Source organism: Chelonoidis abingdonii, chromosome 2, assembly GCF_003597395.2.
Source record: "Chelonoidis abingdonii isolate Lonesome George chromosome 2, CheloAbing_2.0, whole genome shotgun sequence".
Taxonomy (NCBI): Eukaryota; Metazoa; Chordata; order Testudines; family Testudinidae; genus Chelonoidis; species Chelonoidis abingdonii.
The window spans coordinates 73172077-73187363 of NC_133770.1; the positions used below are offsets into that span (position 1 = coordinate 73172077).

General features: G+C 40.2%; 1 protein-coding gene across 3 annotated transcripts in view; it reads right to left on the reverse strand.

Annotated features, from left to right (window-relative positions):
- Positions 1 to 15287, reverse strand: part of ZNF385D (zinc finger protein 385D) — a 419438-nt gene that overhangs the window by 154875 nt on the left and 249276 nt on the right. For all 3 annotated transcript variants that reach the window (XM_032781181.2, XM_032781182.2, XM_032781179.2), the window contains one exon: positions 1705 to 1815. In XM_032781181.2, coding sequence (XP_032637072.1) covers positions 1705 to 1815 — 111 coding nt within the window. The remainder of the gene's footprint in view (positions 1 to 1704; positions 1816 to 15287) is intronic.

Below are 15287 nucleotides of genomic sequence, written 5' to 3' on the forward strand. Positions count from 1 at the left end.
TTGCTGAAGCAATGAATGGTCCTCTGAATTACTTCTCATGAGAAGGTCCTTGAGAATAATGCTTTGATAAGTATGCCGTCTAAGAATAGGCCTGGATGAGGACCAATATTTTTCAACCTATTTTCTCTACCAATACTGTTGTGATCACCTTGGGGTTGGTCAGCAGATCAAAAGTTAACCTATTGTATTGGTAGTGGTTATTTTAGTAGACAAACAAATGAAACTGTCAATGACAAGGCCTGTTTGGAACAGGCAGATAAGTTTCTGCCAAATCCACTCATGTGAGAAAGCCTCCAGGAGAGATGCAGTGCCTGTGGAAGAGAATATTCTAGGACTTGCCAGCTAAGCCTCTTTCCCTTGTCAGGCACTTCCCAATTCTTTCTGCTTGCATCTTCAAAGGGTTTAGATTGGAGATGTTTGCACTTGACTTGAATTTGCTCATCCTCTTCCCTCTGCCTGGAGCTCAATAGAGTCTACCACCTTCTTACTTTTAAATACATCTGTATACAGAACCTTGTCTGTTCTCTCTGGATCAGGGTTATGATCTGGGGAGAAGAGTTCTGCTTCTTTGGAGGGAAACTGGAGCTAATAGTAGATACTGGGGATCTGGAACACTTCAGAACTTTTTGGTGGCATTTGGTAGTTTATTCCCCATTGGGCCATCTTCCTTTTCTTATTGGGGGATCTTTTTGGTCCTAGCCTGGGTGTGAGGGTCTTGAGTCCCTGTGGTATTAAGTGGCTAACATGTAAATGTACAGGAAGCACAGGGACACTCCTACAGAAAGAGCCCAGATCGTCCTCTTGGGAAGAAGAAGAGTCTGAAAGGATTCCTTGTCCAATTATTATCCACTTATGAATGTGGAATGGGAACCTAAAACTTTTTTTCTTTTGAAGGTGGATTGAACCAAGGGAAAGGGTTATTTTGGAGTATTTTGATTTATCCCTGAAAAATAGGAAAGGATGGGTCCAATCGGTCATGTCCCAAGTTCTGAAGATGACTAATCTGCCCTTGTGGAGGTGGATGGAGAGAAGGTTTGGACGGCATGTGAGGATGTGGAAGGTCCAACAAACTATCCAGACTCTGAGCCTCTTCCCCTTACAGAATGAGAATTTTCAGGCTGGGAGCAGTCCCTTTCACCTCACATCGTTTGGTTGTGGATGAGGTGGAGGACAAATAATGAAAATAATCTTTGTTTTTAAAAGCTAGGATTGCAGTGGATAAGACAGCAGCACCAAACTGCCACAACTGTTTACACTACTGGAGGTACAGATTTTGGAGCATGAGCAGAAGAGGTACGGCTAAGCCATATGGACAATGCTGCAGTGCCTCTGGTATTTAAAGGACAAATAGTGCAGCCAAATTATCTAGTTCTGGTAAAGGCATTAGGATCTAGAAACTATATTGCACCCATTAAAGATGGTGGATCAGTCCTGCCCTCACTTATACCCTGTGCAGCACCACTGAAATTAGTAAACTTGCAGGAATGGAACTGAGGGGAGAATCTGACCCACCATGTATAAAGTATCAAGTAATTGCCTCTGTGTACAGTATCCTACATCCTCATCTACTATGGATCCACAGTCTAAAACCATTATGTTTCATTTAAGCTCAAATAATTAATACACACAGAAAAGACTCTCTCATTGCACATCCAGCATAGACTAATGCATATTTTTTAGACTAATACAAAATAGTCAACTTACATCAGAATTAAATCTCAGCTGGCAAATGTTGCATGATATGATTTGCTTTCTTCGATGAGGAAGAGGAACCCCAAATGTATGATTGATTACAGCTTTCTGAATTGGGTCCATCTGTAATGAGAGAAAGAGAAAAATAAAATCTTTTCTGTTCCATTGGAAGGTTGCCTATGCCACTTCTGGTATTAAAGAGAATCTCTCCAGGGCCAATCCGTAGCAAACTTTATTCATTTGGTGATAGTACGTTTCTCCCTTTCTTTTTCTATTATTATTGCTGCTTTTTACTGAGAATAAAAAGGGGGAAAGAAAAAACGTAATTAGTAACCTTGAAAAGCGTTTTTTGGCTACTATTCATTCCTATCTCACTTCAATGAAGAAAGCTGAATCAGTTAACACTGAATATGTTTACCTATCAACATGTTAATTTCTATTTTTACTTTAGGAAAACAGCAGAGTAAAAATAATACAATTGTAAAAAAAAATAAATAAGAACCTGGGGGAAAGAAAAAAAGAAAGAGAGTATGAAGTGAAATGTGGAAAAGGATGTATAAATAACTCTATACAGTATGGTGCTTAGCTGGCTTTGCATCATGGCAGGATTCCCAAATATTATGAAAATCTTCAACATTGTCCCAGGTTCCAGAAATGAGTCTTTTATATGAGGCAATTTCTGTCAGAGTCAGGGTAAATTCCAAATCATCCTTCAAGCGTCTGAAGATTATTTTTCTGCCGTTTAAATAAACCTTTTTTAACCATTTTATCCTTCCTTTAGAGAACACTTCTCTAGGTCAAATCCTGCTCCCCAGCCCAAAGTCTGAGTAAATGGGCTTTACACAAAGAATTTCAACAGGGGTCAGAGGGGAATGGTATCCTACCTGCCTCCTCCAGACCGTGGAGTTTGGTATAGCATTTAATACATGGCTGGATGAACAGCTGCCATACTTACATTCCTCTTATAATCATGACTCCACCAGCTGTACTCTAGCTTCTCCCCTTCAAACTGTTTCTCCAAAACCCCTCACAATCCTCCTTATACCCTAACCATGGCAGCATGGGGTCTAATGCAGACATCCTATCGGGGAACCTCTCTGGTCACTGCTGCTCTTTGTGCTCTCCCAAAGAAGAAATCACACTGTGGAGGGTGCTTTGCGAGAAAGGCAAAATAGGCTTTATTACCTTTCTTGGACAATCTTCATGAGGCCAGAGTGGGATAATGTGTACCCTGTAACCCACACACCTCCTGGGTGTGTTCCTCTGTCCCATCTAGCGGCACCGAGACCACTGAGAGATTAATGAGTCTGCTCTACAGACTTAGCTAAGGGCCATATGGCTTTTAGCTCATGCAGTAGAAACTCATGCATTTAGCTCCAGTGATCCCAGGTTCGATCCCACCACTAATGACCAGGTCTATCGGTGTTACAGGTTCATACCCACCCATTGTGGGCTGGATTTCTAATTAGGCACAGAAGGTACATGCCTAGGGGCATGTAACAGTAAAAAGTGGGTTAAAAGTTTCATTTTTTATGGAAAACACAAAGATCTGTTGTAGGTGGGGTGAGGGACTGAGGATGCTGTGCCTAGGGGCACATAAGATGTAAATCCGGTCTCCTGACTACAGTCCGTCTTCTCCCTCAATATGTAAACCAATCCATTCTCTGCATAATCCAGGAAAAGGGCAGTGGCTGCTAATGTAAAGGAAGGTGAGTGCCTCTTTCCCATGCAAGTGGTGAGAACTTTGAGCAAAGGAATCTCTCTGCATGCTGATCTGGGGAACATAGTTGGATCATGGTTTTGGTGCCATGGTTAGATCCAATAGGTAGCCTGTTTTATGATTCTATTTCAGCAACGGCCAAACTTTCATGAAAATCATCATTCCAGGGGAAAGGATGCAGAAAACCTTGAAAGATTGGCTGGTCCTGTAAGAAATCTATCACTTAAATTGCAGCAAGGGAGACTTAGGTTTGACCTAACTGTAACGGTAGTAGAAAGAACTGCAACAAATTACCTAGGGAGGTTGTGGAATCTCCATCATTGGAGGTTTTTAAGAACAAGTTAGACAAACACCTATCAGTGATGGTCTAAAGAATATTCAAGCCTGCCTTAGTGCAGGGGACAGGACTAGATGACCTACTGAACTCCCTTCCAGTCGTACATTTCTCTGATTCTATGATTTAAGCCTAAAATCTCCAAAAACTGTTCATGAGATTTCATCACCAATGCTGAAATAAACGTCCACAAACCTCCATGTTAAAGTTGTTATGACTCTTCCTTTTTTGACAATAACCATTTGATAACTATATTATTTAAAAATTTTAAATAGCTGTATAATAATTCATGAGCCCACTCATTTAAGCAACAGGTAAGCTTTATCTTTGAGGTATGCTGTCACAGGGCTGTACAAAGTCATCATCTGAGTCATCCAACCCCTAACCATGATGCATCCAATACTCAGCTCATTTAATTCTTATATCTATCTTTAAAAAATGAATTTTGTTCTGAACTAATACCCCTATGGTTCATTTACTTCTCATAAGGCAACAGATGAGGTATTTGATAAATGCAGGATTGGTGCTTTGTCTGTGGGTAATGAATGATTCAGGGGAATTGTAATAGTAGGAAGATGGAGCTTTTCATCTCTTCTAGTATGAATCTGGACCAGCTCAGCACTGAAGCATTTGAAGCATTGTATTACGTGATGGCTATTCAATAGCTGATGTTAAATAGGTTGTGATCTTAGGCCAGTCCCTGGTGGAAAAGTTTTCAGATCATAAAAATACTATCACAAGGTGGTAAAGCTCCATGACAAGATGTATAAAGCCCACATTGGCCAAGTGACACTTAATGAACTGCTCTGGACTCAAGCAACCCTACCTTTCCACAACTGCCAGGCATGTCAGGGGTCGGGGGGGAGATGTAAAGAGAGAAGCCCAGCTCAGCTGGCAGCAGACTTTGAGGAACGGAGAGCAGATCTTCAGCCCTCAGCTCCTACAGAGGGCCTGGCTGAAGGCAAGAACTGTTCAGGAGATCACTGCCTGTTGAGGTCCACTTTGACAAAACGCAGGCCCCTCCAGCAACAAACTATTACTTTAGAATTATTACTAGAGACACTCGCCTGAGGGCACTGAACTGAGCCATGGCATACTGGAGGTCTCTGAAAGAAGAGAATCCTTCCATGGAAAGGTAGACTCCCATGGACTCAGTTGGAGGGTTGAGTATCCCACCACCAGACCCATGCTGCTGGCAGCCTGGAGATCAAAGGCTGGGTGAGTTCAGAAACCCGTCATGTGCCTTGGAGGATCAACCTTTTGACAGTTCTGCAAACAGCTTGTGGGGAAACTATCAGCTTGTTAGATTTTGCTGAACAAAACACAAACGTCACATGTGTTTGTACCATGCCCAGCACAATGGAGCTCTGATCCCAACTGGGGCCTCTGTTTTCCACTGTAATCCAAATAACGTACAACAACAAGGATTAGTTTGATTATACCAAGGACTGTAATGACAACATGCTGTAGCACAATGTGATGATGTCATACTTTCATCTAATGTGTGTGCTGCAATCTTTTCACGCTGTAACATCATGTTTGAAAAGTCCATGCTCCAGAATGTAGTATAGAACACAGAGCAGGAGAGGGGCAGCTCTATGGGGAAAGCAAATAGCCTGGCAATTCAGGAGTCCATTCCTGGGTGGTACAGAGAGGAAAAAAGAAGACTGATCTGCTTGTGCCACCTGACTTCCATCACTAGAGCACAGGGTCTGCTTTGGCTGATTTCACCACATTTAATTGGTGTTGAGACTTTGGGAACTGTGGTTTAGATATGTCTATACAAGCTGGGAATCACGCCTCCCAGCTCAAATGCAGATATACCCTTAGCCCCAAGCTAGAAATGGGAACCTCTTCACACTCACCCTATCACCTCAGGCCATATTACAAGAACTGAACAGATACATTCTTTTCTCTCTTCCAATATACCTTTTCCCCGAAAGGCTGAGATTTTTTTAACCCAGTACCTTAGTACTCAAAGTATACAAACAAGAAAAATGTGCACTGCTTGAATACTTCCTGAGAATTAGAAACATATTTTCTTCCAGCTGGTCCTCACCTCTAAAAGACAGACCTTTATGTCTCTTATCCCATCACATCCCTGACTCTGCCAATGAAATCAGCCTTGAGTCCTGTCTGTTCTCCCACAAATATCTCCATGCTTTCTTCCAAGCTGCCTTTTATGTGTGGATTGCCCTTCCTGACCTAATCTTTAATTCAGATCCCTCCTCAAGACTCAACTTCTGTTGAGACACCTTCAGGAATTCAACCAGCTAACAATGGCTAGGCTAAACAGCATTTGGGGTATAACTGACCTATTAAAAAAACAAAAAAACTTTGATGATTTATGTGATCACTCCATTCCATGTCTAGCCTATTTTTTAATGTTCTGATTAAAATTAAATTGTGATCTCTCCTCAATAATGATTATTTCTACCTATTTCTTTATTCCATTCCTAGCGTAATACAGTCTGACCCTCATTGGTGGCTCTGGGTTTTACTGCAATAAAAGTCACTATTCCCTGAAATCTCTTGTCTTTTTGAGTTCCGTAACTTCTATCCTTTAATCAGTAACATTTTAAATAAAGTTAGACCTGGAATACCAAAATAAACATTAATATCAATGTTTGTAACACATAATCCACAGGCGCACTAGAGAAATTAGTTTCATCTGCCAAGAGGAACAAATCACAATCAGTGGTTTAGCAAGCATAGCTCATCTGATTCTTCTACTAATGCTCAAACCGCAATGAGACTCTCAGATTCTCAAGTGGATTAGATGGTTTGTCTGCAGCTTTACATGCCTCATATATGGCCACAAGTTCTGTGACATCAGCTGGGAATTACTGATCTTCCAGTTAATTTCTCTGATATGAAATGTTCTGTAGTGATGGACCTTGATCTGTTCTCTCTACCTGTCCTTTCCCTCAGTTTCTTCTCTCTCTCTTGTTCCTCCTCCTTTGTCATTCTCTCCCCTCCTTCCCCCCCGCCACCTCCTCCCACATATGCATTGGCCCTCTGACTCTCTACATAGCTGCGTGATGATACCAGGACTTGGTTCAGCTGCTATAGTACTTGTGCTCATCTCACAGATGATGGCCTCGACTCTCAGCATTAACACACCAGGCTGTAAACTAGCTACAGAAGGGCTACGTTTTTCACATGAAATCAGGGAGTCAACAAGTACTTAAAGTACAATACAAAAGCTGCTTCAATGGCTACTAGACTAGAACAACTAATTTCTCAAGGATTTGGGTTTATCCACCTCTGTAGTAAGGATGCTGACTCTAAAGGGACTTGGGTTTCTGATGGAACTAATGTCCTCCCATTAGGTTTAACAAGTTTGCAGCACATAACTTTTGTAAGCAGTGGGTTTTTGGTTGGGTGGTTGTTTGGTTTTTTGGGGGCGGAGGGTGTGTGGAAAGAGGATCAAATATTCTCCGCAGATTTACTCTTCTTTTCCTGCTGATAAAGAAATACATGTCTGCGTATTTCCCTTCCTTTTTGTATAGATTTGTACTTCTCCTACTCACTATAGAACATGGCCGCATTGTGAACCTTATGATTTGTTCTTGTAGTGCTATAAGCAAAGCTCTCTGGATAACCTCCAAGGTGATTAAAGAAAGCTGGTTCAAATGCAGGAATCCTTTCTCTGCCAATTGCTCTTTGATACAGCAAGTCAGAATTACTTTTCCCAATATGACTCCATAAACCCGACTCCTAATAAAGTCAGGGCAGACAACCGTAAGTGAGAGTGAGAATGACTGAGTGATATTTGGCATTATTGTTTTTTCCTAGAGATCTCATTTGGAAATCGCTGCCAATGCACAGATTAAAAAAAAAAAACATTCAAAAGCATCACAGAAGCATCCAAAAGTTTGTTGTAGGAAGGCAGAGAGAAGCAAATACATTTTTGAGTGCTACTTGATGGGAACTGGGGACTGATTGACACTGGAAGGCAGAAGCTTGGGGGCATGTCAGGATCACACAGATGGATGGAGATAGTCAACTCTCAGAGGGATCTAGGAGGAGGGGTTGCAGGGAAGTTTGAGGGGAACCATAGCCTCTCAATGTTTAGAGAAGCAGATGAGAATTTAGATACTTAATGGAACTCTTTTCAGGTTCACTGATTGCTACTAATTATACATGCAAACTGTATCCCACATTTTAAATATCATTTATGTGCTAACTATATGCTTTTTTTTGAAAGAGGTACTATCAAGATAACAATTATTTTATAAAATCTGTTTTATTCTTCTATTAGTACTATGTTGTTATAGTTTGTTAATTAAAAAAAATTCCTTTATTTTTTCTATTTAGGATGTGGGGTTGGAGGTGTGAGGTAGGAAGAGACTGCAATTCACATAGGAACAGATCATGCTTCTGCTTTTAAGGCTATGCTGGAGGGTACGATATTGTAAGATGCCCCCTTACTCTCCCTTGAGCCAGCTTCCTGGATTGTGGGTTGCAGTATGGGGAGGAAAGTAGCCTCCATATATAGAATATGTCCCAACTCCCACATTACTGGCCAGGATGGAGGATGGGTGGAGTTTTGTCTCTCCTCCTTCACACATAGGAACATGCTATCAGAGGTATGCTGGTGTGCTGGAGTGGGGAAAGTACTCTGTACTAGGTCTTGATCTAGTACCAGTTATTTCCCCCTAGAAGCATGAAGGAACCTGGAAGGCTGACTGTGACTTTCAAAGTCACAATGTGACATCTGGTTTACTCCTGGGACAGTGTATTGTTCAGGGCTGGTGGCAAAGCCATGATGGAACTCTTAGGTCTGGCTAATAGGTGGGAAAATTTCATGTTCCAATCTTAGTCACTTTTCCTTTTTGATACCCAAGCCCTAGTACAATGGCTTTTTGTTTGTGTTTTTAATTATTCAAATAAAAGCTTGTGGGTTTTTTCATTGTTTTTAAATTACAAAATATTTCTATTCTTTGGTCAAATACTATATTCCTTCTTCAAGACTCAGTCATGTTAACTTACATTGGTAGCTTTGGTAACTGCCTGAGTTGATGTTCAATATAGATGGCAGACGTTCGCCCCCTATTTAGTTTTGTTAACCCAAACTCTTCCTTTCCCATACATTTATTGTTAAACAAAGTCCACAGTTTGAATCTAACCACTTGACAATGTCCCTCTCAATGTTTTTAAGCAATTATTCTAGAGCTACCATAGCTGTTGTGCCTACAGGGCCTCTCTAGCCAACTCTCTGTGTAGGGTCTTGTTAATGACAGGGATGAAATCTGGGGTGTGGAGTTTCTACATAGCAACTGTTGATACAAAATTGAATAGTCATAAGGATCATTTCTGTAAAATAGTTATTAATTGCTCTTCCTTTTGTTGATGATCCTTCTTACTGAAGCCATTAACTAACAGATCTGCCAGGCATATCTATTTAATCACAAACACAGAAATAATGTCCTAATTATCTAGCGACTCATGAGAGCTGTGTGGGGGAAAAAAAGTTTACGCCTACAAAGAATTTTGTTCCTTTTCGATTTTCACTGTTTCAAATGGGAGGAAGAAAAAAGTAGTGTGTGTGTGTGTGTGTGTGTGTGTGTGTGTGTGTGTGCGCGTGTGTGTGTGTGTGTGTTTTGTTTTTCCACTCTGTTTCAAGAGTTTAGCCATAAACAGAAAACAACTTTCTCCAATATCCATGCCATGTAAACCAATGCAGATGAGACACAGAGATACAAGAGAGGTAAGGCTTGTGACAGACTGATTAGCTGTTGCCAGAACAATGCAGATTGCCTCAAAAAACTATCTTGTTTATGGGAAAATAAAGTTGCAGCCACTTGGCCAAAATTACAGATGTCCATCGCCATTTCCACTGCCATTTCCATCACTGTTCTCAGTGCCATTTACAACAACATATGTTCAATTTTCCAGGCATAAGTGGCTCTGTATAATAGGATTGGGTGAAAAGCATTTGGTTGAATTGCAAGACTATTTGCCAAATTCAGCCAGCAAAATGCAATTAAATTTCAATATTAATATTGGTTTCTGGATAATCATCTGTTTGGCTCCCTTACTGCTGCTGACATTAAAGATCTGATATCTATACCTCTCCTTCCTATAGAAAAGTGAAAGAAATACAAATCTTCCCCAGCCCCAATCACGATGCCTTCTCAATAGCCTCAAGAGGAGGGGTTCAACATCCTGTCCCAGAAATCCAGATGAAAGAATATTCCATCAGCAGCACCCCAGAGTTAAAAGAAAGGCACAGAATGGGGATAAGTAGGTGGATATTCATATTCAGGGATTTCTCAAATGCTAAGGCTCATGAATATTAATAGCAAACAAATCTAAATATCAACCTATTGATGCCTATTGTACTGGTACCCCTTTTTGACCCAAGCAGCTAGTCAAAGTTAATGGTATTATCAATGGGAGCAGAAATTGACCATGGAGTTTGGTGTTTCCTTTAATGAAATCTTGTTTATTACAAGGCAAGTACAAAGTTCTGATTCTCCAAATACAGGAGGGACCAAATCAAAGCAGCAGTTTATTAACTTACAGGCCCAAGCTTGGTTCAGCCATCTCCCTTGACCAAGACATCTCTCTAGGGTCTCACCATGCTTACAGACTGCTGTTTGGCTTTCTTGCTCTGGCCCTAAGTTTCTCTCATTCTGTGTGTTCTGCCTTCCTACACCCACCTCCATCCTTACTCAAATGGTACTCAGAAAAACCCCTCTGCCCACTCAGTCTGAAACTCCTGTGTGGGTTCACAACCTCTTTTGTTTTAGCCGGGGGGCTTATGATTAATATATCCCGCCAGTTGTATTAATGGATGAGTGTGTTCACGCCCAATGTAAAAAGGGCGTATGATCGATGCTGTCACCAGTGCCTCTCTGTGTAATAGTATGTTATAGTGTGACTCACTTCTGCCTGCCTTACAGTACTGTCATCTCTCATGATTTTATTACTAGTATCACAATAGTTGGTCACCTTCTTATAGCTTCAGTTCCTGGAGCCATGCCGGATGTGCAAATCTCAGCTTTCATTTAAAACAGGATTCTAGATCTCACAGTGGCAGAGAAAGGTTTGACAAAGTTATTTGTAAAGCCTGGGCACCTAAAGAGCAATAAAAAGAACCAACCATTATTTCTTAAATATCATGATTCTTAAGTTAGTGGGCCTGACATCCAAGTTCTGAATGGCTGAATTTGGCAATATTGTATGCGTTGCACTATAAAATAAGAATAAACAGATCTAGCTCAGAAGATGAAGATTGTTAAAAATAATTATATTTACTTGAAATAAGGCCCCAAACCACCAGATAAAAGTTGAGTAAAAGTATACTTTATCTCAAAGCCAAATAAATTAGCTGTAGAGCTAATTGTGTTCTAAAACTGGCTACTGCAAAACAGAACCTGCCCATTGTCCCCCATTACTGCTATCTCAGTCCCAGTCTTAGCAGCATACCTGAAAATAATTGCTACCACCCTTCTCCAACTGTTGTATTTTTTCCTTCTGCAACAGAGTGAGTACTCTCTCTTTCTCACTTGAGTTTACATGTTATGTTTCATATAATTCCTTCCCATTATTTGTGATTTCATAAGAAGCTTGAATTGTTCAGAAATTTTAATACTGCAGAAATGTTCAATTTCTGAGAAGAGTTGGTAGAAGAGAAAACTGGAAAACCAGAAAAGTAGTTATGTCCAGTAACTAGAGTCTAACACTAAATACCCGGAGAAACAGGATCTCAAGATCAGGTTCCTTCAGTGGAATGCCATACTAAAACAAATCATCATCCATAACACTAGAGCTAGAATTACTGGAATCTGAAAGTGAAGTCAATGTCACAGCTTTGTGACAGTTAGCAGCCCCCATAACAGCTAGTAGCCTTATAATAGCTGGCAACCATTAGGAGAAATTGGACCCCTCACGGACACAGTCGCCTGAACTTTTGAACTGTCTTTCCTTATCAGTCCTGAGGCAGTTGAAGCAGGTCCTAAGCTAGTTTTTGCTGAGCAGATTGCAGAAGTGCAGGGTTTGCTAACCACCAATCAAATGCTAACATGACCGAAGCCTGTGTGTGAGTGTGTATAAAAGATTCTTGCTTTTTGTATGGAGTAGAGTTTTTTGTACCAAGAGAGAGATGTACTCCTTAATACATTATTTTGATTTAAATCACCTTTTATATAACTCTAAATGAAAAAAATGTATGAACCCAGCAAAATGAACTAGAACCAAAAGTTAATTGCCAGTACACAACTGCATAGCCAAATGAAAACTAACAGTAGATAGGGGCCATCCTTGAAGAATTAATTCCGATTCCGGCGCTGCCGATTAATCATAGTTATTATATGACTTAATTGGCAAAAAAATTAATTGTCGATGTAAAATAAATCATCATGATTAATGTGCACTTGAGTCACAATGTTTGAAACAATACAAGTCCAATTGAAATGTAATATTTTGATTTTGTTCTATATTTCTCAATACTATTGATTTCAATTCACATACAGAATATAAAATGTATCATGCTCACCTTTATACTATGTTTATTATAAATATTGCACTGTAAAAATGCATAAAATAGTTTTCAGTACTACCTCGATACAAGTACTGGAAGAAGCAATTTCTTTATTGTGAAAGTGCAACTTACAAATGTAAGATTTTTTTTGTTATATAATTGGACTCAAAAACAAAAACAATGTAAAATTTTAGACTCTACAAGTCCATCAGTCCTACTTCTTGTTCAGCCAATCACTAAGACAACAAGTTTGTTTACATTTATGGGACATAAATGTTGCCCACTTCTTATTACAGTGTCACATGAAAGTGAGAACAGGTATTTGCATGGCACTTTTGTAGCCAACATTGAAAGATATTTACATGCCAAGTATGCTTAAACATTCGTATGCCCTTCATGCTCAGAAACCATTCCAGAGGACATGCTTCCATACTGATGACACTAATTAAAAATAATGCAGGAATTAAATTTGTGACTGAACTCTTGGGGGAAACTGTATGTCTCCTCCTCTGTGTTTACCTACATTCTGCCATATATTTCATGGTATAGCGATTCCATGTATATGCAATGACCCAACACATGATTTCATTTTAAGAATACTTTCACATTAAATTTGACAAAACACAAAGGTACCAATGTGAGCATTCCTAAAGATAGCTATAGCACTTGATCCAAGGTTTTAAGAATCTGAAATTTCTTCAAAATCTGAGAGGGATAGGTGTGGAGCATCTTTAAGAAGTCTCAAAAGAGCAACACTCTGATGTGGATAACTACAGAACTGAACACAAAAGAAAGTATCAGAGGGTAGCGTGTTAGTCTAATATTCACCCATGAAGCTCATCGCTCCAAATGTCGGGAGTCATAAGGTGCCACAAGACTATTTGCTGCTTTTACCAAAAGAAAGCTGCTGGTGGCTCTGACTCAGAGATCAAAATGAAAATAGTTGGTCCGCACTCTTTGGATCATTATCGAGCAGCTGTCATCATCATGGACACATACTCTCTGGAAGGGTGGTTGAAGCATGAAGGGATATAAGAAATCTTAGCGCACCTGGCATGTAAATACTTCCGACGCAGCTACAACAGTGCCATGCAAACAACTGTTGTCATTTTCAGGCATTACTGTAAACAAGAAGCGGGCAGCATTATCTCCTACAATGTAAATAAACTGTTTGTCTGAGTGATTGGCTGAACAAGAAGTAGGAGAAGAGTGGAGTTGTAGGCTCGAATGTCTACACTTGATTTTTTTTGAGTGTAGTTATTCTTGTACATAATTCTACATGGGTACAAAAAACGCTACTCCATTAAAAAAGCAGAAATCTTTTAAACACACTTCAAAACCACGGCTTCGTCATGTAGCAATTTGATGGTGGTAGCAACCCTGCACTTCTGCAATCTGCCAGCAAAAACTACGTTAGGAACTGCTTCAACTGCCTCAGGACTGATAAGGAAAGACAGTGTCAAAAGTTCAGGCGACTGTGTCCGGTGAGAGGGTCAAAATTTCTTCCTAATGTTCCAGCTATTATAAGGCTACTAGCTGTTATGGGGGCTTGCTAACTGTCACAAAGGCGTGGACATGACTTCACTTCAGATTCCAGTAATTCTTAGCTCTGTGTTATGGATGATGATTTGTTTAGTAATGGCATTCCACTGAAGGAACCTGAATCTTGAAGATCCGTTCTCCGGGTAGTTTAAGTGTTGAGACCTAGTTACTGACATGAACTACTTTCTGGTTTCTCCAGTTTTCTCTTCTAACACTCGGTCCAGAGAAATTGACTATTTCTGGCAGTATCTAGATTCTGAACAATTCCAAGCTTCTTATGGAAAATCACAAATAATGGGAAGGAAATTATATGAAAAAGTAAACATCAAGTGAGAAAGAGAGAGCTATACTGTGCAGCAAGGAAAAAATACAAACAGTTGGAGAAGGGTGGGTAGCAATTTTTTCAGGTATGCTGCTAGACTGGGACTGAGATAGCAGTAATGGGGACAATGGGCAGGTTTCTGGTTTTGCAGTAGCCAGTTTTAGAAACACAATTAGCGTACAGCTATATTTAGTTGCTGGAGATAAAGTATACTTTACGCAGCTTTTTCGTGGTTTGGGCCTTATTTCAAGTAAATAAATTATTTTTAACAATCTCATCTTTCTGAAGGCTAGATCTGATTTATTTCTATGTTCTATAGTGCAACGCATACAATAATTGCCAAATCAAGCCATTCAGAACCTTGGGATGTCATGGGGGGCGCCCGGCCCACTAACTAAGAATCATGATATAAGAATAATGGTTGTTCTTTTATTGCTTGCTTTAGGTGCCAGGCGCTTTACAAATAACGTTGTCAAACTTTCTCCTGCCACTCGTGGATCTAGAACACCTGTTTAAATGAAAGCTGAGAATTGGCACATCCGGCCATGGCTCCAGGAAACTGAAGCTTATAAGAAGGTGACCAATATTGTGATACTATAATAAAAATCATGAGAGATGACAGTAACTGTAGAGGCAGGCAGAAGTGGAAGGGTCCAGAAACAAACTAAAACAGATTTACTTATTACACAGAGAGGACTGGTGACAGCATCGATCATACGCTCCTTTTTACAGTGGGCGGAAACAACTCATCCATAATACAAACTGGCGGGATATAGTTAATCATAAGCCCCCGGTCTAAAACAAAAGAGGTGTGGAACCACACAGGAGTTTCAGGACTGAGTGGCAGAGGGGTTTTCTGAGTACGCATTTTGAGTAGGATGGAGGTGGGTGTAGGAAGGCAGAACACACAGAAAGAGAGAAACTAAGGGCCCAGCACGAAGAAAAGCCAGACCAGCAGTCGTGAAGCATGGTGAGACCCTCAAAGGAGGATTCAGGTAAAGGAGATGGCTGAACAAGCTTGTGGCCCTGTTAAGTTTAATAACTGCTGCTTTGAATTTGGTCCCCCTTATTTCGAGAATCAGAATTTTGTACTTGCTATTGTAACTATAACAAGATTCAATTAAGGAATACACGCAACTGCCATGGGCAAATTTCGTCTGCTCCCTATCTGATAATACCATTAACT